This window comes from Gossypium hirsutum, chromosome D08, assembly GCF_007990345.1.
Source record: "Gossypium hirsutum isolate 1008001.06 chromosome D08, Gossypium_hirsutum_v2.1, whole genome shotgun sequence".
NCBI lineage: Eukaryota > Viridiplantae > Streptophyta > Magnoliopsida > Malvales > Malvaceae > Gossypium > Gossypium hirsutum.
In genome coordinates this window covers 11,331,790-11,356,333 of record NC_053444.1, presented here as the reverse complement: position 1 = coordinate 11,356,333, position 24,544 = coordinate 11,331,790, and the positions used below count along the sequence as shown (strand labels likewise).

General features: G+C 33.4%; 4 protein-coding genes across 4 annotated transcripts; 3 read left to right on the top strand and 1 right to left on the bottom strand.

Moving 5' to 3' along the window:
• Nucleotides 1–8,705: 8,705 nt before the first annotated feature.
• LOC107913211 (probable indole-3-pyruvate monooxygenase YUCCA10) lies at nucleotides 8,706–12,192 on the top strand. The gene is made up of 4 exons (XM_041099847.1): nucleotides 8,706–9,417; nucleotides 9,508–9,741; nucleotides 11,538–11,660; nucleotides 11,791–12,192. The coding sequence occupies exons 1-4, from the start codon at nucleotides 8,806–8,808 to the stop codon at nucleotides 11,956–11,958; spliced, it is 1,137 nt and encodes a 378-aa protein (XP_040955781.1). The 5' UTR covers nucleotides 8,706–8,805; the 3' UTR covers nucleotides 11,959–12,192.
• A 1,970-nt stretch (nucleotides 12,193–14,162) lies between these two features.
• LOC107907666 (auxin response factor 23) lies at nucleotides 14,163–19,839 on the top strand. The gene is made up of 13 exons (XM_041099846.1): nucleotides 14,163–14,773; nucleotides 14,868–14,963; nucleotides 15,088–15,144; nucleotides 15,221–15,379; nucleotides 15,484–15,568; nucleotides 15,694–15,784; nucleotides 15,905–16,072; nucleotides 16,149–16,268; nucleotides 16,364–16,439; nucleotides 16,553–16,724; nucleotides 16,823–17,376; nucleotides 17,485–17,678; nucleotides 17,780–19,839. The coding sequence occupies exons 1-13, from the start codon at nucleotides 14,765–14,767 to the stop codon at nucleotides 17,871–17,873; spliced, it is 1,875 nt and encodes a 624-aa protein (XP_040955780.1). The 5' UTR covers nucleotides 14,163–14,764; the 3' UTR covers nucleotides 17,874–19,839.
• LOC107913203 (uncharacterized) lies at nucleotides 18,936–19,839 on the top strand. Its single transcript, XM_016841719.2, has 2 exons — nucleotides 18,936–19,334; nucleotides 19,424–19,839. Exons 1-2 carry the CDS (start codon nucleotides 19,071–19,073, stop codon nucleotides 19,682–19,684), a joined length of 525 nt encoding a protein of 174 aa, XP_016697208.1. The 5' UTR covers nucleotides 18,936–19,070; the 3' UTR covers nucleotides 19,685–19,839.
• Nucleotides 19,840–19,890: 51 nt separating this feature from the next.
• Nucleotides 19,891–22,665, bottom strand: LOC107913198 (zerumbone synthase). The gene is made up of 3 exons (XM_016841706.2): nucleotides 22,490–22,665; nucleotides 22,232–22,312; nucleotides 19,891–20,819 (listed from the first exon to the last, which is right to left on the bottom strand). Exons 1-3 carry the CDS (start codon nucleotides 22,609–22,611, stop codon nucleotides 20,030–20,032), a joined length of 993 nt encoding a protein of 330 aa, XP_016697195.1. The 5' UTR covers nucleotides 22,612–22,665; the 3' UTR covers nucleotides 19,891–20,029.
• Between the last annotated feature and the right edge of the window lie 1,879 nt (nucleotides 22,666–24,544).

The following is a 24,544-nucleotide window of genomic DNA, read 5'->3' as shown; positions in this document are numbered from 1 at the left end:
AAAATTTAGTTGGATTAAACCAAATAAAAGAAAAAATAGTAAAGGATGAAGGATCATCAATCCTGTCGCTACAACATCATTATCAAAGCTCCAAGAAAATTCAACTGTACAACTACTCAAATGTCAGAAACTTTCATGTCATTATTGCTTTCCCCCCAAACATGCAGTGCTGCAAATTTGGGCATTATATCATACAGGATTTGCTTATTTGATATTTTTAAATGTTTGTCTGTTAAGATTAATTCACCGTTGTTTTAAGAATTTTTATTTTCCATTCAATATATTAATTTTACTTAATTATTTTAAAAGCTAATATATTAATAATTTATGTTTTTTATAAAGATTATATAATATTTTATGATTGCATAAATAAACTAAATTAAATTTTTATTTTATAAATAATATTAAATTATCGTACATTTAAATTTTGGTAAAAAAAGGATTATATAAAAAAAATTTAAATGAGGTTTTATTGAAATGATTGATTCTAAGCTTCAGATAGGATGTTATTTGTATATACAAAAATACCTCATATTTTTTTATCTTAATTTTAATACAAATTTTTAACTTTTTTCTCAAAATTCATATATAAATTTATATTTGTACATAAAATAAATATAGTGGGGGCATGAAGTCATAATTCAAAGTACTTTTGAGTTTCTTTTGTAATTTTTTTTAATCAAACCCCACCAAACCTAAGCAGATCTGCATGCTCTATAATATTATATATATATGTGTGTAAATTTAATTATTGATATGATTTGTCAATTTAACATACTTACATATAAGCATGAATTGCACGTCAAGTTATGTCACCTTTCACATTATAAATTATAAAACACCTTTTTTCCCCTTTTCTTTGTTTAACTGTACAAATATTATAGTATTTTTACACCTTATAATAACTACCATAAAAAAAATAATATTGGATCAAACTTTAAGGATGTTCTGTCTTTCTATTTAGTAATCTAAATTAAACGAACTTAAAAGGGAATATTAAAATAATGAATTAAATATCATTATATCACGCACCGCAGATGAAAGTTCATGACGAATGTACACAAAGCGTCCCATAAAGGTCAATTGATTAAATGGAATTCATTTGACTCATTTCAACTGGTCCGATTCGTGGAACCCATGGAGAAGCTCATCTACTTGAAACCTTGATAGTCCAGTAAAATACTCCAGTAAAACTAAAGTTACCAAGGTAATTATTATAAATCTTAAGGAATAAAGAGGTATAGAGGTTAAATCTTTTAGGACTCTCATTTTGTAGATAGATACTAATCTCAATCGCTAACGTAATTCTATTTGTATCGTTGGATATAGGGGAGTTTGACTATAAATAGAGCTTTTCCCTTCATTTGTAATCATTCCATTCATATTTATTGAATATTATTAAGAGCATTTACTCAAACACTTGGTGTGTGATAGCTTTTTTGTGGCTTTTCTATTTTATCATTGCTTCTTTGTCTTTTTGTTGCTTCTGTTTTATGTCGGTGCCTTAGAGAAATTCCTTTGTGAATTCTTATTTTTGAGAGTTAGGCTGACTTAAGCGGATTTGAAGCAAAGAAATCGCATAAGGTCGTACAAATTGCTGATGGTCACTAAACTAACTATAAATACGACTAAGGCAAGCGCACCTATCGAACGATAGTATAGTTATGGTGAGTAGGAAATATCGTATCCACGAGGACTAAAAGTACTAGTAATTACCCTTTTTTCTATTATTCAGCCGACAAACTGGTGTGATTATCTTTAATTTAAATTTACTAATCTAATTTATTTAATAATGCAACAAAGAATGAAATAGAAAAATAATCAAAGATAACCGATGAGATAGACAATACATAACCGATGAGATAGACAATACCCAAAAAAGAACCCACCTAGCCTTCACCTATTATTATGAATCTGAATTAAACAATTTATTCACTTGTGTCTTGATCTGTAGAAATCCCTAAATTATGTTAATATCTCTTTCGAGAGTAAGAACAACTGACTCTAGGTTGATTAATTGAAATCTCTTTCTAATTAAAACCCTTATCGTCGCATTAACTCGATCTACGAATTCCCCTATTAGATTTGACTCTAATCTGGTATATTTATGTCATCTAATTTCTAGGATTACATGCAACTCCACTCAATTACACTAGATCTACTATTAAAGAAGGACTTTTACTCTACTGAAATAAACACATTAAACATGAATTAATATCCCAAAAAATATTAAAACATGAAATAAGCATACATAATTAAGAACAAAAATCAAGTATTTATCGCGTTAAAATAGAAATTAAATAATAAGATTCATCATAGGTTTCATCCTCCCGAGGTATCTAGGGAATTTAGTTCATAATCTTGAATAAAAACATCTCAAAGTTAGGATAACCACAAGACATAAAGAAACTCAATAAAACTTCGAAAGAAATTAAATGGAGATCTTCGATCTTGAGGGAGATCCGCTTCTGAGTTGATTCCGATGGTGTTCTTCGAGTGTTTTCTTCGATCTTCTTTGATTGCCCCTTTATGTTTTATTCTACTTGGTATTTATAGACTTTATAATGCTCAGAAAGCCTAAAAAAATAGATTTTTCGGCGTTTTTAGAAAGCAGTGTGTAATACCGACATGGGTTGGCACATGGGCGTGTGGCCTACCCGTGTGGAAATGCCCAGGCCGTGTGGATCCTGAAAACAACTCTATTTGTCTGATTTTGGCTCATTTTTTTCTCCTTTCGCTCCCAAATGCTCTCCTAAGTATAGAAACATGAATTTAAAGGATTAGGAGCATCAAATTCACTAATTTGCATAATTAATAATCCAAAAACGCATTAAGAATGAGATTAAAATATGTTACTTTTATAGCTTATCAATTGCGAGACTAAAGTTCTAGGCCCATGATAGTTGGTATCCAAGTTAAGGTTCTAAGGTGTCGATCGAGATGACAAAAGGAGTAGACGATCAAATTGAGCCAATAAATACTCGTGAGAGGGTTAGGAAAGCTAGCCAATCGAGGGATATGATGTCGACTTTGGAAATTCGAGTTGTCAATCTTGAAGAATCCGTGGGGTATGTGAGGGAGACACTCGAGGTAGTTTAGGGACGCACCGATGAGTTAGACTCGATGAGGGAGCAACTCAGGGAATTTGTGATGGAGTCTCTCGGTTCTAATGTGGAAGCAATGTAAGAGATGCTCAGTTTCACTGCGGATAAGTTGATAGTAAGGGATAATGCTCTTGAAGCCACTCTAATGACCTTGAAAAAACATATTTGAAGAGCTCAATGAGGACCTTACTATCTACAAGGTTGCTTTGGATAGTGGATGTTGGCTTCGGGACTGAAGCAACGTAAGAAAGATGTTCCCAAACTAAAAGATTTTAAAGGGACAAGGTCTGCAAGGGATGTGGACAACATTCTCTAGGGGATGGAATAGTCATTTCGTGCGATGGGCATTAAAGATGTTTCTATTAAGGTAAACACTACTTCAATTTATTTCACTGATGTCACTCTTTTATGGTGGAGTCATAGGCCCACAGATGAGTGACAAGGTTGCACCACTATTAGGAATTGAGTGAAGTTCCAAAATAAATTTAGGAAGTAACTTTACCCATAATATATTGAGGAGGAGGCTCGACTCATTTATACTAACTTACGCAACAAGGTACTACTCAATAGCATGTTTGGAAGTTCACTGAATTGTTACTCTAAATCTCTAACTTGAGTGAAAATGAGGCATTATACTGATTCAAGGATGGGTTGAAGCCTTGGGTGAAACAGGAGTTGCGTAAACTAAGGGTTAAAGAGCTTACCAAAGCCTTGGTCGAGGCGGAGTCCTTTGTCGAGCTTAGTCTGAGGTAAGATAAATTTGAGTTTTCTAATCCCAAAGAGATGGGTAATGGTAGGAGAGACCGTGAGGAAGAACACAATAGAAATAGGAAGAATGGTGGCAATGGGAAACCACCTAATGGGAAAAGGAAACCCAAAAACCATCTGAGGGACGAAGAGAATGAAAAGAAGCAATATAATGCTTTTTATGTAGTGGTCTGATTAAAGTACAGGACTGCCCATAGTGATCTATGCTATCCGAGATCAATAAAGAAGGCAAAGTGGAGCATGATGAGGAAAAGGTATTAAGGCTTGGATCAATGATACTCAATTCTACAAAAGCGAAGAGGGATCGTAAGCAGAAAGAGTTGATATTTATGGGCATCAATATCACAGATCGATTGAGAAATGCTCTTATTGATACGATGGCATCTAACTTGTTTATATCGGAGAAAACTATGGGTAAACTTGGTAATACCGTTAGCAAAACAACTAAGAGGATCAAAATGGTTAATTCCAAAGAGGTCTCAATTGTGGGAGTAGCATAAGGAGTTGAGTTACAAAACAGCAAGTGGAAAAGTAAGGAAGACTTCAAGGTAATTCATTTATATGATTATGACTTTGTGCTTGGTTTGAATTTCTTTGACCGGATTAATGTTCTTTTGGTTCTTTTTTCCAATTGCATATGTATTTTGGAAACTCATCAACGACAACGCTTGGTGCCGATAAGTTGTGGTGAGAAACTTGGAACCAAGGTATTGTCAGCAGTCCAACTAGCCAAGGATGTTCATTGTGGGAAGAATATTGACTCGGTAGATCAGAGTGTTACGAAGGCCCCCTTGGAAATGCTAAAGGTGTGACAAACCGATATGAAACCTATTGAGTTATTAGTAGGACTGCCACCAATAAGAGAGGTGGCTTGTGCATCAAAATTTGTAGGAAAAGTTACGATGCAAACTGGGAAGTTAAAACGAGTAAATATGATGAGTGAGGTACATCTCAAACACTTTTTCGATGTTTTACATTATGACTTACCATTGACTTGGCAAATACACAAGGGCCCTTTCAGATTTCTGAACTGGGTAAGCTGAGGGGCTTACAAACCAGAGTTAGTTGTAATACTCAAAGTTAACCTAGTGTTTAACGTGTGGGTGTTGAAGCCTATTTATTAGGATCTAAGGGGTCTCAATCGAGGCAAGTCACAAAAAAGGTAAGTAAGAGTAGTGTGTTGGATCTGATGCCCTAAGTGTAGTATTTTCATCTAAGTACACTTGCAACTTTTCAAACTAATTGGTTAATAAAATTATTCATGAATTACATTAATATTTTGTATATTATCCTCACATGGTCTTTGCACACAAAGAAAAATGAAAGCAAATGTTTCTCATTAGTTGTTTATTATTTAAATTGATACTAAGCATTATTATTTGGTCGCATCTTACTACAAAAAGATAACTTGTATTAGTAAATAAACCTAAATATGTCCTTAGTCTAATCGGAATGAGCAAACCGATTAAAAGAATAATATGTCGTTTATCAAGTCCAATTGGGGATATGCTCAGTCTTAGGCATCGGAGCAAATGACTCTCAGAAGATAGAGACATAGATGTAACTGACTGGACTGATAGTACATTAGACATGACCCAAGAAGAATAGATCTTGAATTTGTTTATGAATTTATCCACTTGCGATGTTCACAATGTGGCATACGTAAATCCTGAGTGGATGGTGAACTATGTATGTGTGACTTATACACTTTAACATAAGTAAAAGTCTAAGTTCGAATAGATAAGGAACGGAAAGTTGGTGCGTTGGGTGTACGACTTCTGCAGTATGTAGCGTTATTCACAATAGTGGAATTCATAGCTCGAGACGTGAGTAAATGATATTTTCTCATTGGCATTACATGGTTGATGAAAAGTAAACGTGGTCATGGGTTGTTCGTCTTTGTGATGAATAAGTTGATCATTATTTGATAGTAATTGAGTTTTCATGAAGGAAGATGTAATAGTTACCATGGGGTAAAATAAGACCATATTGGGAGATCTGATATTATCCAAAATAGATTAAGCATATCCTATGATGGTAACACACTTATGATAAGGTCATTAGATGAGCACTGAATAGCTGCTTTCGTAATGGTATGTTGTTAGGGAAAGCTCAGTTACTATACTACAGTGAAATGACTTTGCGACTAAATGATTTTATAATTAGTAGGTGAAAAGCTGAAATTTAATTATAAATCATTTGAGATCTAATTACATATTTTCAATCGGTCCCCCTGGTAGTTTATTGAAACCATAAATGAATTGCGTGTTGAATCAAAAATGAACAAAATGAATAGAAATAAAGAAATGGAAAACATTCAAAAATGACTATGGTTTTCTCCGAACTCGAGAAATATAATCATTTGGAAATGAATGTGGCTTTCTCAAAATGGAAATGAAAATGTGAAATGATTTATTTGTAATTCTATATGGATTACTTAAAAATGATCGAAAGAATGAGTTTATGTTTTTGAGCTGTTTTGAAGCCTGAAAATGAAAATAAATCATTCAATCACAATGAACATGTTGAATTGTGAAATATTAAACATATTTTCTCGAATTTTACTTAGGGTAAAATCGTCAAAGTTTTATCGAGGTAAAATCATCAAAATTTTGCTGGAGAAAAATAGGAAGGAGAAAATTGTTTAATATAGAATATTAAAGTTTATTTTGGAAAATAGAAAAATATGTATTGGGTTAGGTTAAATTATAACGTATTGGTTTAAAAATTCCATAAAGCACATATAATTAGACCCAATACAATAAGAGGCCTGAATCCCCATCATAATACATATAAGGGGAAATACACCCTATTAGCCCTTCTCCCTCTTCTAGTTGGACTAAAAAGTTATTTTTTTATTTGAAATAAACTCTACAATTCAACAAGGGTTTTACCTTCTTTCCCTATAAATAGATGGCACCAATAGAACTATACATACAACTTTGAGAGGTTGTTACTCTGCTGAAAAATAGAGAGAATTTTTTCTCAACTATCAAATATATTTTTTCAGAATAACAGTTCTACTAGTTTCTATTAAAGAAGAGAGAATTTTTTGTTTTCACCCCAAATAAAATAGAGAACTTTTTCTAGTTTTGTGTTTCGATTTAATTGGTTTAACCTCACACTCAACACAGTTTGTGGTACGAGAATAGCGGGGAAGATCATTTTATTGAAAGCCAGGAACAACGAATGTCCGCTAAACCGAAAACACATGTATGAATTTGGATAGGATTTATTGCTATAAATATCACAAATCAAGTCGGTTTACAAAATTTTAATTTCCTGATGTGCAAGAAAATCGTTTTGAAACCAGATAATTTCCAATATGGTGAGCTCTTGCGAATGAGATGTACAAAGGGGGAAATGATTCGAGTTAGACAATGGTAGAGACATAAGTCGCGCAAATGTTCTGAGGGGTGGAACAACACGACAGATAGACTAGTTGAGAATCAATTGAAAAATTGAGGCAGCTCCGGGAGAAGTCAAACCAGTGTCATTTCGAGGACGCGAGGAGGGCGTCGCGAGAATAGGTGGGGAAGATTGTCACGGGCCGCAGATCAAAGCCCGTGAAGGATGCGCATAAAGTGTCTCATAGAGGTCAACTTATTTAATGGGGCTCATTTGACCCACTTGAATTGGTCTGATTCGTGAACCCATGGAGAAGCCTATCTGTTTGAAGCCTTGGTGGCCCAATGAAACACTCTAGTAAAACTAGAGTTACCATGGTAATTATTGTATATCCTAATGGATAAAGAAGTATAGAGCTTAAATCCCTTAGAACTCTCATTTTGTATATAGACATTAATCTTAATTGTTGATGTAATTTGATTTGTATCATTGGATCTAAGGGAGCTCAACTATAAATAGAGCTCTCTCCCTTCATTTGTAATCATTTCATTCATAGTTATTGAATATTATTAAGAGAATTTACTCAAACACTTGGTGTGTGATTGTTTTCTTATGGCTTTTTTGTTTTTTCATTGCTTATTTATCTTTGAGTTGCTTCTGTTTTATTTCGGTCCCTTAGAGAAATTCCTTTGTGATTTCTTATTTTCGAGAGCTACACTAACTTAGGTGAATTTGAAGCAAAGAAATCACTTAAGGCCATATGGATTGTGAGACTAAAATTCTAGCCCCGTGACAATTACAGCTACTTCCTTGTTGCCAAATTTAATTTTCACCTTACTAGGTTGTGCAATATTCTATACCCAGAAGTAGAATATGAATTTTTATTTATATATATTTAAACAAAAGCTATTAATATAAATATTAATGAACGGTAAAAAATTATTATGGGTTTAAGTCCATTCCAATTGGCAACTTTATTGATTGAGTCTTGACTCAAATGATATTATGCTATTGCAACAACAACGAGGATATAAATTTGAGTGGGCTTAAATGTGTTCTTTCTCCATTTTAACGATTCGGAGAGTTATGGATACTTAAATAGAAATAGGCATTGTATAAAATTTTGAAATAGCTTTGTTGACAATTAGATGTTATATAAGATGGATGTATATTTTTAATAAAATATAAATATATATATTTAATAGTACAAATATATGATAGTTGTAATTAGTAATTAGGTAATGATAATAAAAAAATAAGTTTAGTAGTTTTGGTTCGTAACTTTAAGGACTGACTATGATTAAAAGAAAAACAAATTCAAGTTTATAATATAGCAGAAAAAAAACTTAGCCACCGAATAAGAGATGATCTCATCAAAAAAAAATGATATCCAAAGAAAGAAACATTAATTATTTAAGCAAATTTTTTCCAATATTAATTTTGTCTTATACGGTAATCGTAGTATAAAGTTACAACCCACATCCATGTTTCCATTGCCCATCCTTCCTTCCCTGCCTTCAAAACAAAGCCAATTTATTTAGTTTTTCCTTTTCTGATTGGGGCACTGCAGAAAAACATAAGCAATATGCAAGAACAACCGGTCATTATCATCGGAGCCGGCCCCTCAGGGTTGGCTACCGCCGCTTCCCTTAACCTCCACTCAATCCCTTACATCATCCTCGAAAGAGAGGATTGTTTCGCCTCCCTTTGGAAGAAATACGCCTACGATCGTCTCCACCTTCACTTACACAAGCAGTTCTGCCAGCTTCCCCATCTCCCTTTCCCTCACTCTTATCCCCGTTTCATCTCTAAGCAACAGTTCGTATCTTATTTGGACGACTACGTTTCTCATTTTAAGATCACCCCTTTGTACTGTCGATGCGTTGAGCTGGCTGTGTTCGATGAAATAATCAAGGAATGGACCGTCAAGGTCAGGAACTTGGGTTCCGGCGAGGTCGAGGAGTTCAGGGGGAGGTTTTTGGTCGTCGCCAGTGGAGAAGCAACCGACCCTTACACACCTGAGATTGAAGGACTGAAATCGTTTCCTGGAGATGTTCTTCATTCAACCCAGTTCAAAAATGGGAAGGCGTTTAGAGACAAGAACGTTTTGGTTGTTGGGTCAGGCAATTCCGGCATGGAGATCGCCATGGACCTCGCGAATCACGGTGCCAAAACATCCATCGTCGTTCGCAGCCCGGTAAGAAGAAGAAAAAAGAAACAAGATACTACTTGGATCTGATTATTTGAAATTCAAATAATTGATCTGTGTGTTTGTGTGGGGGTGCAGGTTCATATACTTTCGAGGGAAATGGTTTACTTGGGGTTGAATCTGTTGAAGTATATACCATTAAACATGGTGGACTGGTTGATGGTCATGCTTAGCAAGCTGGTTTACAGGGAGTTGAGTAAGTACGGGCTTAGCAGGCCTAAGGAGGGTCCATTTTTCATGAAAGTTGCCGACGGCAAGTACCCTGTTTTGGATGTCGGAACCTATAGCAAGATCAGGTCCCGGGAGATTCAGGTAAAGTTCACATCTTTTTCAAGGAATTTAAGGATTGCCCTACAATTTTCCTTGCTTTTTCTTTCTAGTCTTGTACTAGGAACTCATAATTATTACAAATCTTTCCTTATGCAAAACTAAAGTATACTAAATTAATTGCGCGGACCTTCAACTATAACCGCTTTCTATTTTTATATTTAATTTTTTTTTTGTTTTCTTTTCATTGCTGATTTATCATTTTTTTCATATTTTATCAAGGGAGAAATTAGACAAACAATTTAGAGATTGAAATTAGGTTATATATTTTTACAATAATTTCATCAAGACTCAAAATATAATTTTACAATTTACCAATTTAAAAATTTTATAAATTATAAAATAACTAAAAATTAAACTTCCATTTTAGGGTAGAGGCCTCACAGCCCCCGCTCCACCCCTATATTCTACCTCAAAACTTACTATGTTTTCATTGTCAATTTTTTAATTAATTAGAATGAAAATGATAATTTATGTGTTAAATTGTGATCAAAATAAAATTGAAAAAATAGATATAGTTGAAAGACTGAATTAGGGGTGAGTGTTTAATCTAATTGAATGAAAAAATTTCGAGTTAATCGAGTTGATGAATCATATTTTATCATCCTAACTCGATTTGAACTTTTCTCAAATCGAATCGAGTGAGATGGAATTCGGATTGAATCGAATATATTTGTCTGAGTTAAATTTAAAAAAAATGATTTTGGGTCCTTATAGCCACTGTCACTCACCATAATCAAATTTGTTATTAACTTTCACCCCCTCATAATTTATTTATTTATCTTTTATATACGGATTAGCTTCTTTACTTGCTTCAATTATCTTTTGATTATTGTCACCATTTATTTTGAAATTAAAAAATATATTAAATGTAAAAAATGTGATTTTTTTAATAAAAGTTATTTTAAAGATAAAATGTGAAATTGATACTAGCAGAACATTTTAACACGAATATTTTATAGCATCAACAATAATTCAATTTTAACAGAAATAGATAAAGATTCAGTATGATTAAATAATTCAATAATATAAATAATAAATATTTTTTAGGGGAAGTAAAAGAAAAGAGTTTTAGGGATTGAGGAAGTAAATTTTTTTGGGAGAAAGTAAAAGGGTTTGAGGGAAATTGGGGGAAGGGAAGTAAAAGGATTGGCATTTTAATTATTTGAGTTATTCGAATTCGAAAATTTAACTCGATTCAAATTCTAAATTTGAAAAAAAAATCGAGTTAATTTGATTAATTCGAAATTTGAAATTCTTTTCAAGTTGAATCGAATTTTGTTTAGGAAAATTTTAAGCATCAGTTTTAGCCAAACCCAATGCTTGGATTAGTATTAAAAATATTTTTATATTGATATTTACATATTTTTATAATCAAATTTAAATGAAAGTAATTTATTATTAAATCTGATCCAAAATCCAAGACGTAGTGGAGCAAACAGATGAGTTGGGCCATGGTTAGCTGTTACTATTATTTGGCTTCAGTTTTCGTTAACTTTGGGTAATAGAAATTAGAAGAGAAATGAGGAATTGGAGGCAGAATGGCGGGTCTCTTTAGGGTTTGTAAGAAGACCAACCAACAAGGTGTTGGTGAACAATGAATGTACCTTTGTCATGTCCTTTGCAATAACCAAATGTTGCCTTAATTTGCTTCAAACCCAAGAATCTCTTTTCCTAATTCCTTGGTTGGCAGTCAACAACTGTAGGAAATATACTAGTATTAGTCTTAGACTTAGTGTAGCTTGTTAATTATAAAATATCAAAACATGCATCTGTTGCAGGTATTGCCGGCTATATTGAGTGTAAAAGGCAATGAAGTGGTGTTCGAGAACGCCGAATCACATGCCTTCGACACAATTGTGTTCTGCACTGGATTCAAGCGCTCCACACATATCTGGCTTAAGGTAACATCATCATCAACATCAACAACATGACATGAATTTGCATATGTAATCCATTAAAACAATGATTGAAAGACACAACAACTGCCTTAAAAATTAACAAAAGCAAGGTCCTGGTTTTGTTTCGAGACAGGGAGATGATTACCTGCTGAACGATGACGGAATTCCAAAACCAAGTTTCCCGAACCATTGGAAGGGAAAGAATGGATTGTACTGTGTCGGATTGTCGAGAAGGGGCTTGTATGGGGCAGGCTTTGATGCACGAAACATAGCCGATGATATCAAGTCTCTTCTAAAATGATTCATTCCTTTGAATAAGGAATTATATGTTCCCTTTCTTGAGGGCCCTAAGAACAATTACAAGAATATCATGCTTTAGGTGTTTTTCTAGAATTTTCCTAAAGGATCTAAATCATACCAAATGTTACTCTTGGGGTTTAAAACTACTTGAACTATCATCTAATAATACCAACCTCTGCAAACCTGTAACATAGCTTACATTCTCATGAATAACTAAAAGAGAATTTACTACTAAGATTTTATATTAGTATTAACTACATAAAATAAATGATTCATTATTGAAATTTAATAATTTTGATTTTTAAAATACCATGACAACTATCGCTTGATGGTAGGTTATTAATTAAAATATTTTTTGTTAAATTTAATTCTAAAGAATTTAAAAGATTTGATGACACAAACAAATTTTAAAGTAAGAACATAGAAAGATATGTTAGAAAGGAAGAAATTAAAATATTTTTCTTTAAATAATTTTATATAATAGTTGTGGGCATTTATATAGATTTTTTATAATTTTTAAGAAATAAAAAATTATATATCTAATTATCTTAAATTTAAATTAAATCATACATAATTTAATTAAATAATTAAATTATAACAATTTTAAAAAATCTAATGATAACAAATTTAAATATTAAGATAAATATTCATCTTAATGATAATTAAATAATATTTTTATTTTTATTTTTATTTTCTTACATAAAAGTTTCAAAGTTCATCTAACTTTACTTAAGATTTTTATAGGGAAAACTTAGTTGAATAATTATTTTATCTTTTTAATTTTCTTTTTCTTCTATTTTAAAATTAATTTTAGTAAGTCTTTTCTATAACAAGGGAAAACCTAAGTTGAATAGCTCAAGAAAGAATTAAAACTAATTTTGAAAAGGAAATGAGTGGCCAGAATGAACATTTATTAAAGTTGTATGACTAAAATGAGTATACAACAATATTGAATTAATGATGAGTGCCTAAAATAAAAACTTATGAAAATTGAGTCACCAACTAAATATTTTACCCTTTTGTAATATTGGTTGTATAGGTATGAAAAGCTGCCCAAGCTAAACCAATAGGAGAACTGAGAAGCAGGCAGAAAACCCAAGCCACGTGTCGAGATTTTGATCCAACTACCAACGTTGAAATCAGTTTTTAAATTTTCTTTAGTTTTAGTTTTACTACTGAGGAAAAAAATTATTTATTAGATATATATATTATAATAATTAGATATAAAATAAATAATACTTAGTACAAATTTAAACTTGAAATTAAAATAATAAGTTATAACTCTGTTAAAAAATAAGACCTCTTCAAGATAAACAATATTTTTTCATTATTTTTTCTAGAAATATATCATAGGAGTCACTAAATATTATCAGTTGAATCAGTTTATTATTAACTTATATACTAAAAAATATATAAAAAATAATATTTTTACCAAATGTAGCATTAATGTACAAATCTATAACTACCACCTCGCTAACATCTCTTTAAAATAAATTTAAATAATTTTTTAATTTTTTAACATATAATATCATCTTTTCCACTAATCACTATCAATATAAAATCATTTATTGAAATACATCACGAGACGTTTGGTTCACAGAATTTAAGATCAACGGTAGTAATTTTACTTTCTAAGATGACATTTCCATACCTGATGAAAAAGATTACCTTAACTTGGTAATATTATAATACCAATAGTGTAAAGACCTAGTTTCTAGTGATGCTAGAAATTACGGGTTTAGGATCTCATTTCCGTAAATCGAGTTCACAAATATTAAATAATGATAATTACAAACTTATTATATAGGTGAATTGAATTTTAGATTGGTAATTTAGTCGAATTGGTGATTAGTTAAGGTTTAGGAATTAAATTGTAAAGTCCAATCGCTATAGATTTTTAATTAAAAAATTACTTAAGATCTAAAATAGCAATTAGACCATGTCAAGGTGGGTGTTAGTGGCTGGTGGTGTTAATAGTGGATTGATTAAATAATTTCAAGTTAAATAAATTGTAATGACTTGGAAGTCAGTGGTATCGAAAAATGCAGTTTCGAAATTCTATTTTTGATATTTGAGTCCGTAAATATTATTATTTATTATTTACGGGTTCAGTATAAAGTCTAATTAAAGTTTAGCCCTTTAATTTTGTTAATTGGATTGTTAATTAAGATATAAGGACTAAATTGTAAAAGTGTTAAAAGTTAATTACTGTAGATTTTTAATTGGTTAAAGGACCAAATGAGCTATTAAACCAAAGTGTAATGTATGTTAGTGGGAAATAATGTAAGAAATCACTAAGTCGTGTTTAAAGGTGGATTAAAACTGCCATGGTTTCACCCAAAGTATTTTGTCTCTATAAATTCATCGGAACCTTATCAGAATCGGGAGATAAAACCAAGAAATGAACTTTCTTAGGCGGAGATTACTTTTTCTTTTTTTTATAAAGTCATAAACAGAATTGTCTTTTGTTCTTTTCTTTTGTATTTTGTTTCAGCCTCATGTGGAGTACCAAAAAAACAGTGGAAACTAATCAATCATATCTCATTTTGTTTTTGTTGGTCCCAACTCTGGTCTAGCTTTTTTAATTTGCAGAATTAGTCCCTAATGTTTCACTTTTTTTTTATCATCAATTATCAGTAGAACCGGTTTATTACATCATTTTGTTTCGAATTTTGTGGCTTAATTTTTTTATTGTGAAATCAGGAGAAAACAATGATCTCTATACTAAACTATGGCATGCATGCGCGGGTCCTTCTGTTTATGTTCCTCGCTCTGGAGATAAAGTCTTGTACTTCCCTCAAGGTCATATGGAACAGGTTCTATCTTCTTTAGTCTTTCTGTTCATATATATATGAAAGGATAGAAATTTGTTTGTTTCTTTTGCATATAAAGATTAAGCCATTGGTGCAGGTTGAGGCATACATGAGCGAAGATGGCACTATGGAAATGCCCATCTACAATTTACCTTGGAAGATCCTCTGCAGGGTTTTGCATGTTGAGCTTAAGGTATCAAGTAAACATGCATGTATATTTAGATGGGTTTATAGTGTAAATAGTTTATTACTTCTTTGCATGTAACTTAATCTCATTATAAGTTGTGGCATACGATGCTTCATTGGTGCATTTGCAGGTTGAACGTGACACAGATGAGATCTTTGCAGAAATTATTTTGCTTCCAGAGGCAGAGGTTAGATATTAGTATTTTAGATGCATTAAGATTATATAGCAGTATGGTTTATTTAATACTTTTCTGTTCTTAACAGCAAGATGAGCAAAGAATGGAGCATAGATATTATCGAGCGTCACCTCGGGAAAATTATTCTCGTTACTTTAGTAAGAAGCTAACTCCATCGGATATAAAGACACACGGTGGATTCTCTATCCCAAAGCGGCATGCCAATGATGGGTGTCTTCCGCTCTTGGTTGGTATTTTGGTGCATTCATGTTCGAAACATTTAGTTTCAAAGTCTTTAAGTGATCAAAGTAAGGCAATATCGTGTTATTAAGTTTATGAATATTGTGGCAGGACATGTCTCAGGAAATCCCCCAGCAGGAACTGCTCGCAACTGACTTGCTTGGTCATCCATGGTACTTTCGACATGTTTTTCGTGGTACTTTCCTTTCCTTTTCCTCACTAATCTAACATTATTCAAACACTCGGATTTAAGCACCGCAATGATCAGCTCATGCCAAAATCAAATTTAAGCTAGTTTCCTTATGGACTCTGTTCATGTAGGCTATCCAAAAAGAAATTTGCTTACCACCGGTTGGAGTACCTTTGTCACCTCGAAGAAGCTTGCTGCTGGGGATTCATTTATCTTTCTAAGGTTCTCTCTCTGCCACTAATATGCAAATTTGTTGTAAAAATGCTCACATTCACGATTTGACATGATCTTTTGGAAGTTAATGTGGAGTTTCTTTGTTTCAAAATGTTTTTGTTCTTCTAGAGGGGAAAATGGAGAGTTCGGTGTTGGAGTTCGCCGATCAATGACAAAGCTACTGAACAGTCCATCTCCATCGATCATATCCGCTCACAGTGTGCGACATGGAATACTTGCCAGTGCTTTCCATGCCTTTGCAACCAGAAGCATCTTTAACGTCTACTACCGTCCTTGGTAAGTTTGATGTAACATAGAACTTGTAACACTGGAACTGAAAGAGGAAGGCATTAACTCTCTTGCATCTTTGCAGGGCAAGGTCTTCTGAATTTATCACTCCACTTGATCAGTATATAAAGGCGGTTCAATTTGACTACTGCTTCGGGACAAGATGTAGAATGCGAGTTGAAGGTGGAGAATCTGGGGAACAGAGGTGCTTACTGCTTTACCTTATCACTAATGGATAGTTTGAACCATGTTTTCATTCCATACCTCCCTTTAACCTAATGCACTCATCTTTAAAACCAGATCCCTTGGCACTATCATTGGCACTGAAGATCTCGATCCTATTAGATGGCAGAATTCCAAATGGAGATGTGTGAAGGTAACATGTGCTCTTTTGCATGCATGACCGCATGACCTTTGGATAGGAGATGCCTGCTTTCTAGTTTAATATTCTTATTCTCAATCCATTCATGAACTTCTATTATTCCTTAGGTGAAATGGGATCCCACAGCGAGTTCGGTTTTGCTTCCCAAAAGAGTTTGTCCTTGGAGCATCGATCTCACGGAATTCACCAAGAAAAAGAAAGCTTCCACTCTGCATCATCAGAAGAGGGCTCGCCCCAACAACGCATCATCCCCTGAGTTTTCTAGCTTGCTTATGGATGGTCGGTATTGAAATCTATAGTATGGTCATATTAGTTTTGCAGTGTATAATATCACTAGGAGACTTTGCAGCTACTAACAATAATTTCTGCTTTACCAGGCATGTTGCATGGTACAGCTAAAAATCAATCTCAAAGTAGTTCAGGGGTCTTGCAAGGTCAAGAAGACAGTGCCACATGCGTGAATCAATCCAGTGTACTGCAACAATCATTGCCGCATCTTCTCCCGCAAGATCCTGGCTCTGCCTCAATGCAACAGCAGATGCATAAGCAACTACAAATTCAGATTCCGACCTGTGACCGATTTTATCAATGTTCCAGCAGCACAGGACACTTTTCTGGTAGGAAAGTACCAGGTTTGTGTAATGGGCTCTCAACAATCTCCTCTAACAGAGTTCATGATGATGCTCGTGCTACCAAAAACGGAACTTCTTTGTCCAGACCAAATGGCAGTCACAGATGCATGGTTTTCGGAGTAAATTTATTTAATGGCTCACCTAAGCTCCCTTCACCACAAGTTCTCACTTCTAGTGAGGTTCAACGTCTTTGCTCGACTCCTCTCACTTCTCAGTCGAGTGTTTCCATTGCTTCCAAGGGTATATCTAGCAAGCAATGCAACAACTGTTGCTCCGTCGGCGATCGAACTTGCACCAAAGTACTGCTTCTATCTTCTCTTGAATGTTTACTTAATGGACAAAGCGTTTCGGTAGTTGGATGTCATATGGAATTGATTCTGAGAACAATATTCCTTTTGCTCTTGTAGGTGCTCAAGTATGGAACTAATCTTGGAAGATCGGTTGATCTCTATCGATTCAACGGATACAAAGGCCTCATCCTTGAGCTTGATCATATGTTTGATTTCAACGGAAAGTTGATCGATGGAAGCAGCGGCTGGCACATAACCTATACCGATGAAGATGGGGATATGATGCTGATTGGAGATCCTTATCCATGGCAGTTAAGTGCAAAAAACCAAACGCAAACCACTACCTATAATACCCAATTAGTTTTTAGTATGAGCTTTGCTTTAATGATGATGATACTCTCTGAAATTACAGGAAATTTCAGCATGAAGTCCGAAGGATGGTTATCCGCCCAAAGGAAGAAATCAACAGACTGAATCCGAGCTCACCGAGTTCAGCATCTTACTGAAATGTCTTGTGCAGACGTTTCTTTAAGAAGTAAGTATGGTAAGGTGTTTTAGAGTTTTAGCTTGTGGTGCAAGAAACAAGTTGTTTGTTCTTCAAGCTATGTAGTTTTTAATGGGATTCAGTCCCTATGGGTACTGCCTGCATCTTTGATTCCTGCATTGACATTCATATCATATAGATGCAGCTCTGTGTTGTTTTGAGAGATGGTCAAATATGAATGACAGTTATTATGGAATAAAAATGAACAAGCTCTTTAACTTTTAATTTAATTTTTAATAACTTTTACTTTTTAATTTTGTGGTGTGAGTCCATAAATTGAATTGGAATTCGGAGTAAAAGAACCAGATTTTATTTATTTTTTTATAATTTTTTTAATTAAAATCCACTAATTGGGATAGATTTTCACACACAAAAGACTGCACCCTACATAAACAGATTACAACTATTAAGGGTTTGAATTTCGGCAGGCGTGCAAAACTTCAAGGACTTATGAGTAGTTTAAAAAAAAGGAGTTAATTGCATAAATATTTTCTAATTATTACTCTCATTTTAAATTGATCTTCAAATTTCAAAATATTCTAATTGAGTTCCTAAACTATTAACGCTATATCAATCACCTCCTTTCGTTATTAAAACCGTTCATTTAACTGTTAAATGATCTGTAGCTAAATTTAAAATGAAAAAAATTAAATAAAACTAGAATATTATGGTATAATTTTTAAAAGTAAAAAAATAAAAATAAAATAAAGCTAAAAAAAGGTGAAGGATAAAGCTTCAGTAAAAGCTTTGAAATTTAAACCAATATTTTTAAAACATTTGTTTTTACAATATTAATTTTTTCATAATTTCATTTCAAATTATACTACATATGTATTTTTAACAGTTAAATTAACGGTTTTAGTAATGAAAGGACTTAACTGATTTAACCTTAATAGTTTGAGGATGTAATTAGACCAATTTAAAATGAGAGCATAATTTAAGGGTGTTTGGTGCAATTAACTCTAAAAGAATGCGGGTAAAAGATTGGATAAGTAAATAAAAAGGAGTAGGTCAAAATTATTTCAAGTGAAATTCAAAAGTGGAAGCGAGCGGTGTCTTTTGAGGATAATATTTTCCCAGCAGACAGACGACCATCCGTTAGTTTTTCCAGCCAAATCCCGGGAGTATCATCAACTTTGCTCCTTTCTCTGAAACAGACATGAAATCCATGTGTTTTTCCTTTGCAATCGCTGCAGAAGCCATCCCAAATTCCAATCATCTTCATCGTCCACTAACTCCTCCTTACCCCCCGTCAATTCTAACCCCTAATTTTCCTCTCAAAAGAACCCAAACTTCTCTCCTCCCTCTAAGATCTCAATCTTCTTCAGAGCCACCAGCGAATCAACAAGGACAAGACCCAGAAAACCTAGTTGAAGACCTGAGAATCCCGGACCACTGGTTACTCCCTTCAAAGGCCTTGGAGGTAACACCTATTATTGAAAAATTCACTTTTTAATTTCAAAATTACTTGATTTCGGTTCGTAGCATTTGCAATTTTGATCGGCCTTGTAGGAATCCGAATGGCTCAGAGTTACCCTGCACAAGTGGTTAGATGATGAATACTGCCCAGAGGAAACAAATGTGGAGATCAGCAATGTGGCTGCCCGCTCCTATTATCACTCTTTGTTACACAAACAAACCGACGTGGGTGAGATTCTTTTGAAGATGGCTAGGGAACTAGAATCCATTTCTTATCAGGAAAGCTTTCATGGGCCATTCTCTTCAGCAAATGCTGCTGTTAGCTTAATCATCCAAAGAATAGAGCAGCTGTAGGTTGAGCTTTTTTTTACTGTGTACTTGGGATTTACTGATCATGAAACTCGTTGGAGCTTGGGTATTTTTGGTTGTCAATTCTGCTTCATTTATGTAATACTACCCTCTCTGTACTCTGTTATTAGCGTAGAAATTTTTATTCTTTTTATTGTTCAGTTTAAACTAATTTATGTCATGTTTTGAAACCAGTAAAAAGGTTAACCATCTAAAATCTCAAAGGTACTGAAATTCATTTCTGTTTAGTCTAATTGTTGTTCCCCAGACTGTCAAAACCTAGAAGAAACTTGAAATTTACCACGTACTTCAATTTCCAAGATATATCCTTTGAGCAGCATTTATAAGACTTTAGCTCTTAGGAAGTTCCAATCTCTTAAATGATGTAAAACCTCCATCTACCACCAAATTATGCCCACTAACATACTTTGCATCATCTGATGCAAGATAGACTGCGGCATCGGCTACATCACCTGGTTCCAATGTTGCTTTGCCTAGCACACCAAAACTATGTATCATTTTGACGAGCTGCTCGGCATCAATTTGTGGATAAATCTGGCTCAACTCATCTAGTGCAAATGGAGTCGGAACTGCAAAAGGTGATATGCAGTTGATACGGATTCCGTACTGGCATAGCTCAGCTGCCATGGACTTAACAATTCCTATGACAGCAGACTTGGACACACTGTAAGTATGTTGAGATAGTCCACCCATCATTCCGGTTACGCTAGCTGTGCACAGAATGGAGCCAGTTCTACTAGGGATCATCACACGCGAAGCGTGTTTGATCCCGGCCAAGACTCCTCGCACATTGATGCCCATAACTCTGTCAAAAACGGCAAGGTCAAGGTCCACAATGCTCGGAGGCGTGTAGCAAGGTACCCCAGCATTATTGTACATAACATCCAGTCGTTTGTGTTTGGAGATGGTAAAGTCAACAGCATCGGATACATCTGATTCTTTCGTTACGTCACAGGGTATAAAAGTAGCATTGGGTCCAAGCTCATTCGCCGTTGCTTGCCCTAGTTGGTGTTGTATATCAGCAATGACGACTTTGGCACCATTACTGATGAATTTTGCTGCAGCTGCCTTCCCGATACCGCTTGCTGCCCCAGTGATCAATGCTATTTTGCCTTTCAGCCTGCTTTGATGCAAGTATACATAGAATCAAAGATTTTAATGGCATTGATCTTTCAACGTTTTCTTTTTCATCTTCTGGTTTGATACAAATTCTCATTTCTCAGGCATCTGTTTTTGCTAAAAGATTTAATGTTGTGTCAAATTTAGTAGAGAATATTAATGGGGTAACTAAGATTTTAGCATATTTCCATGACTCAATCTAGTCTAGAGAAAATGTCGAATATGCTGAGGTAGTGGTTGGATTAGTGGGATCCAGTTGGGATTGGTTGAAACTTACCAGTGGCCGCCATCAATGGCAAAGGCGAAAAAGAAAGCAAAAAAGAAAGGTTAAATTTTGCTACGGAACCTATCCTTTAGTAAGCAGGAAAGTTGTGAATTTAATTTGATTTATTTTTTAAATTTAAATTCATTTGATTAAATTTAATTATCAATTTACTCCAATTGAATAATTCTATGTCTTTATATTTTTTTAAATTTAAAATTTTAATCTTGAAGCAAATAGTTGCCCTTAATTCAATAGCTGAATGAGTAATATGTAGAATAAGCTGATATGATATTACAGATATGATAATATATTCGACACATTAAATTTTGAAAAAGGAAAAACTTTATTTAATAAATTTAACAATTATTATTTGGTGAGGACTAAAATTTAAAATTTTAAAAAAATATAAAAACTAAAAATAACTGAATAAAAATACACAAATTAAATCCACAACTAAGGGAACTAATAACAGAAAATAATAAAAGAAATAGCCTTTGAAAATCCAAGAATCACATTTTACATCGAATTTGAGCCGGACTCAAAACTGAAAAGAGGAAAATTTTCTAAGACTTTTTTCCATCTATGAGATTGGCTTTGCTAAACACCATTTGAATAGTTGAATTAGAATAAAGTAAACATTAACCAATTTCTTTTTATTAAAAAAGCTACTGATCTTTTCCATGGGGTATCTTCCAAAGCTATCACATGCATTGTTGAATTAGAAACAAATTGTGCTAAAAAGTAAAATGGAATTTCCAGTAAAAGCCAAGGGATCACTAGAACAAAAGAGAAAAACAACCTTTTTTTAATATTTCATGGAAGATCTTCTCAGAGTACAGTGACACCGACCAGACTTTTTGTTTATTATTGGATCAATATCATCAATGACGATTTAAAAAAAGCTTTTGATTATTAATTATAAAGGAATTAAAAAAGGTAAAGTCGAATCTAGGGGCAAAGGCCATGGGGTCTAGGGATTTTAGCCTTTTTTAATACCTCTGTAGGCTTTAATGGCGTTAACCTCCTTTTTAACTAACAACTTAAAACAAATCACCAAAATTAAAAGTAAAAAAAAGGTCAAATATTATACACTTTAATTTAAAGCACTGTGAAAATAATAAAAAGAAGGAAGAAGAACGTTGCTATACCTTCCGGTTTGTGTCGATAATTCCCTGTTATAAAAGCTCTGAGGAAGTGAGGCTCTACATATGAAGCCATTAATGATGTTTCTGTAGTAGCAAACTAAATACAGTAAGCTGCACTTCCAGAAAATAAAGAAAGAAGAAAAGAATCCCAGAAAATATTGTGAAATGATTTGAGTTCTTTTTGTATGAATCTGTAACTCAAAAATAAGTTGGAATAGCACAAAAGAACAAAGACCCAAAAATGTGAAGAAAGTCACAAACCTGAATCCAATCCTCAACATGCTCTCTATGAGGGAAATATTGTGTTCTTTAAGGATGGAGAGAGAGACGGGGAAGGTGGGGATGTGGTGAGCTATATTTTTGAGAAGCCAAGTGAGGACCATTTGACAAGAGAGAGAGAAAAGAGGAATACATATTTTTGAGTTTCCCAAAGATGCCCCATTGATTGAACCAATCCAGTTAATTGAACCATATGATACAAGGTATGACAAGTTAGGATACGGTCAAACGAGAAGGGCATTCTTGTCATTGAAATTAGTTTCATTAAATGACAGAGAATAGAAAAGAGGGGCGGCAAAGGAATCAACGAAGTCAATAATATTAATAGCATAGAAATTATATTAGTTATAAAACATTATAAATTTTTTTACAATTAAAATTTATTTATATAGACGTAACAATAAGCAATATTTAATTAAACTTAATTTGAAGTAAATTTATAAGAGTAGATGGTGGTAAATTAAGTAGATTAATTTATATTATTAAAATATTCATATTTTATATTATGAAATATTTATTATTAGGTACTTATAAGTTATATATATTACAAGGTTTCATGCTTTCAGCCAACATGGAAGCTTAATTTTTTTACACATAACATATTATCCCTTAACACCTCAGAATTTTGATATTTCATCTGGTACTATTCCAGGATCGTATGCAATGAAATACCAAAAATATTAGAAAATGATTCAGATCAAAGAATTTCATGAAAGGAAAATTGATGTTGGAGATGGAAATCAATAGAAAGAATTGTGAATGTGCAAATTCAGCAAAAATGACTAAATTGCAATTTTAAAAAGTTGGCATAAGAATAAGTTGGGATATGTATTGGTGTGATGAAAATCACTTTTGAGACCAAATTGAAAAGATTTAAAAGTACATGGATTAAATTATAAATTTCCTCATTATTATCGAGAGAAGGATGTAACTACCCAAGGATTCTTACTAATCACTAAAGGTGAATTATGGAATTTGAGTGATTAAGTGCCTACTTGTGAAAAAATGCGGTTTGAGGCAAAAAAAGGTAAAATGGTAATTTTACTATATAAGGGCATTTTAGTTTTTACTCAAGAATTTTATAACAAAAATATTATTTCATGAGATATTTGATAATTGGTTTTAACATAGTCCATTAGACATGACAGTTGGTTAATGTGTTGATCTGTGCAATTAGACAATGAGTTATCTATCAAAACTCTGAACTGTAAAACTATGAATCTGTCTCCATATGAATGTTAAATAATAATTTCAATTTTTTGGATCTCTGAACTCTGAGTATACCTCTACCTAAAGTATAAGAAAGTCATTGGTCTCAATTAATAAGTTATCTATGGTTATTATTGTGCCCTAATAAACTTAGTGAAATAGTTAGGATACGATTGACATGCCAATAGGGATTAGATGTGGAGTTCTATTGTGATATAGAGTTTTGTTGCCTTTGAGTCTTACACATATTATATGCAATCTTTGTTGTCTTCAGTTATGCACTCGTGTGCATTCTTTGTTACCTTCGAGCTTAGCATGTATGTGCTCTCTAGTGTGTCTTAAGGATTAGTACTTATATGCTCTTTGGTTTGTTTGGAGCATCAACATTGTAACACCCCTCACTCAACCGCATCAACACTGTAACACCCCTCGCCCGACCCGGTCATCGGGTCCAAGCTACAGGGTGCTACAATTTTTGTCGGAGCAACGACTAACAAGTTCACAGTAAAATCATCATTTCATATCATCATTCATGCAATCAACAACAATAAAACAATGAATATCATGAACATTCTTTCTCGGGTGTTATATGAGCATACGAATGCTTTAATGTCAACCCAAGATCGAATAGGGACCTTTTTGCAACAATTTTAAAATTTCAAATCAAGTATGTCATAAATAAATCATTCAAATATTCAATCATGTCATAAACACCTAGATATTATGATACACAATTAAATTCGAGCCTTAATCGAGCTTACGAAAGCTCTTCTCTTGGCCCAAGTATGAAATAGGACTAAATTGCAAAGTTTTCAAAATTTCATATCA

Coding starts and splice junctions, on each gene's coding strand:
- LOC107913211 (XM_041099847.1), top strand. CDS start 8,806: ATGCAAGAACAACCGGTCATTATCATCGGAGCCGGCCCCTCAGGGTTG. Junction 9,742..11,537: donor TCAGGTCCCGGGAGATTCAG/GTAAAGTTCACA, acceptor CATCTGTTGCAG/GTATTGCCGGCTATATTGAG. Junction 11,661..11,790: donor CCACACATATCTGGCTTAAG/GTAACATCATCA, acceptor GTTTCGAGACAG/GGAGATGATTACCTGCTGAA.
- LOC107907666 (XM_041099846.1), top strand. Junction 16,073..16,148: donor AACGTCTACTACCGTCCTTG/GTAAGTTTGATG, acceptor GCATCTTTGCAG/GGCAAGGTCTTCTGAATTTA. Junction 16,725..16,822: donor TTCTAGCTTGCTTATGGATG/GTCGGTATTGAA, acceptor CTGCTTTACCAG/GCATGTTGCATGGTACAGCT.
- LOC107913203 (XM_016841719.2), top strand. CDS start 19,071: ATGAAATCCATGTGTTTTTCCTTTGCAATCGCTGCAGAAGCCATCCCA. Junction 19,335..19,423: donor TCCCTTCAAAGGCCTTGGAG/GTAACACCTATT, acceptor TCGGCCTTGTAG/GAATCCGAATGGCTCAGAGT.
- LOC107913198 (XM_016841706.2), bottom strand. CDS start 22,611: ATGGTCCTCACTTGGCTTCTCAAAAATATAGCTCACCACATCCCCACC. Junction 22,313..22,489: donor ATGTTGAGGATTGGATTCAG/GTTTGTGACTTT, acceptor TTGCTACTACAG/AAACATCATTAATGGCTTCA. Junction 20,820..22,231: donor TTATCGACACAAACCGGAAG/GTATAGCAACGT, acceptor GCATCAAAGCAG/GCTGAAAGGCAAAATAGCAT.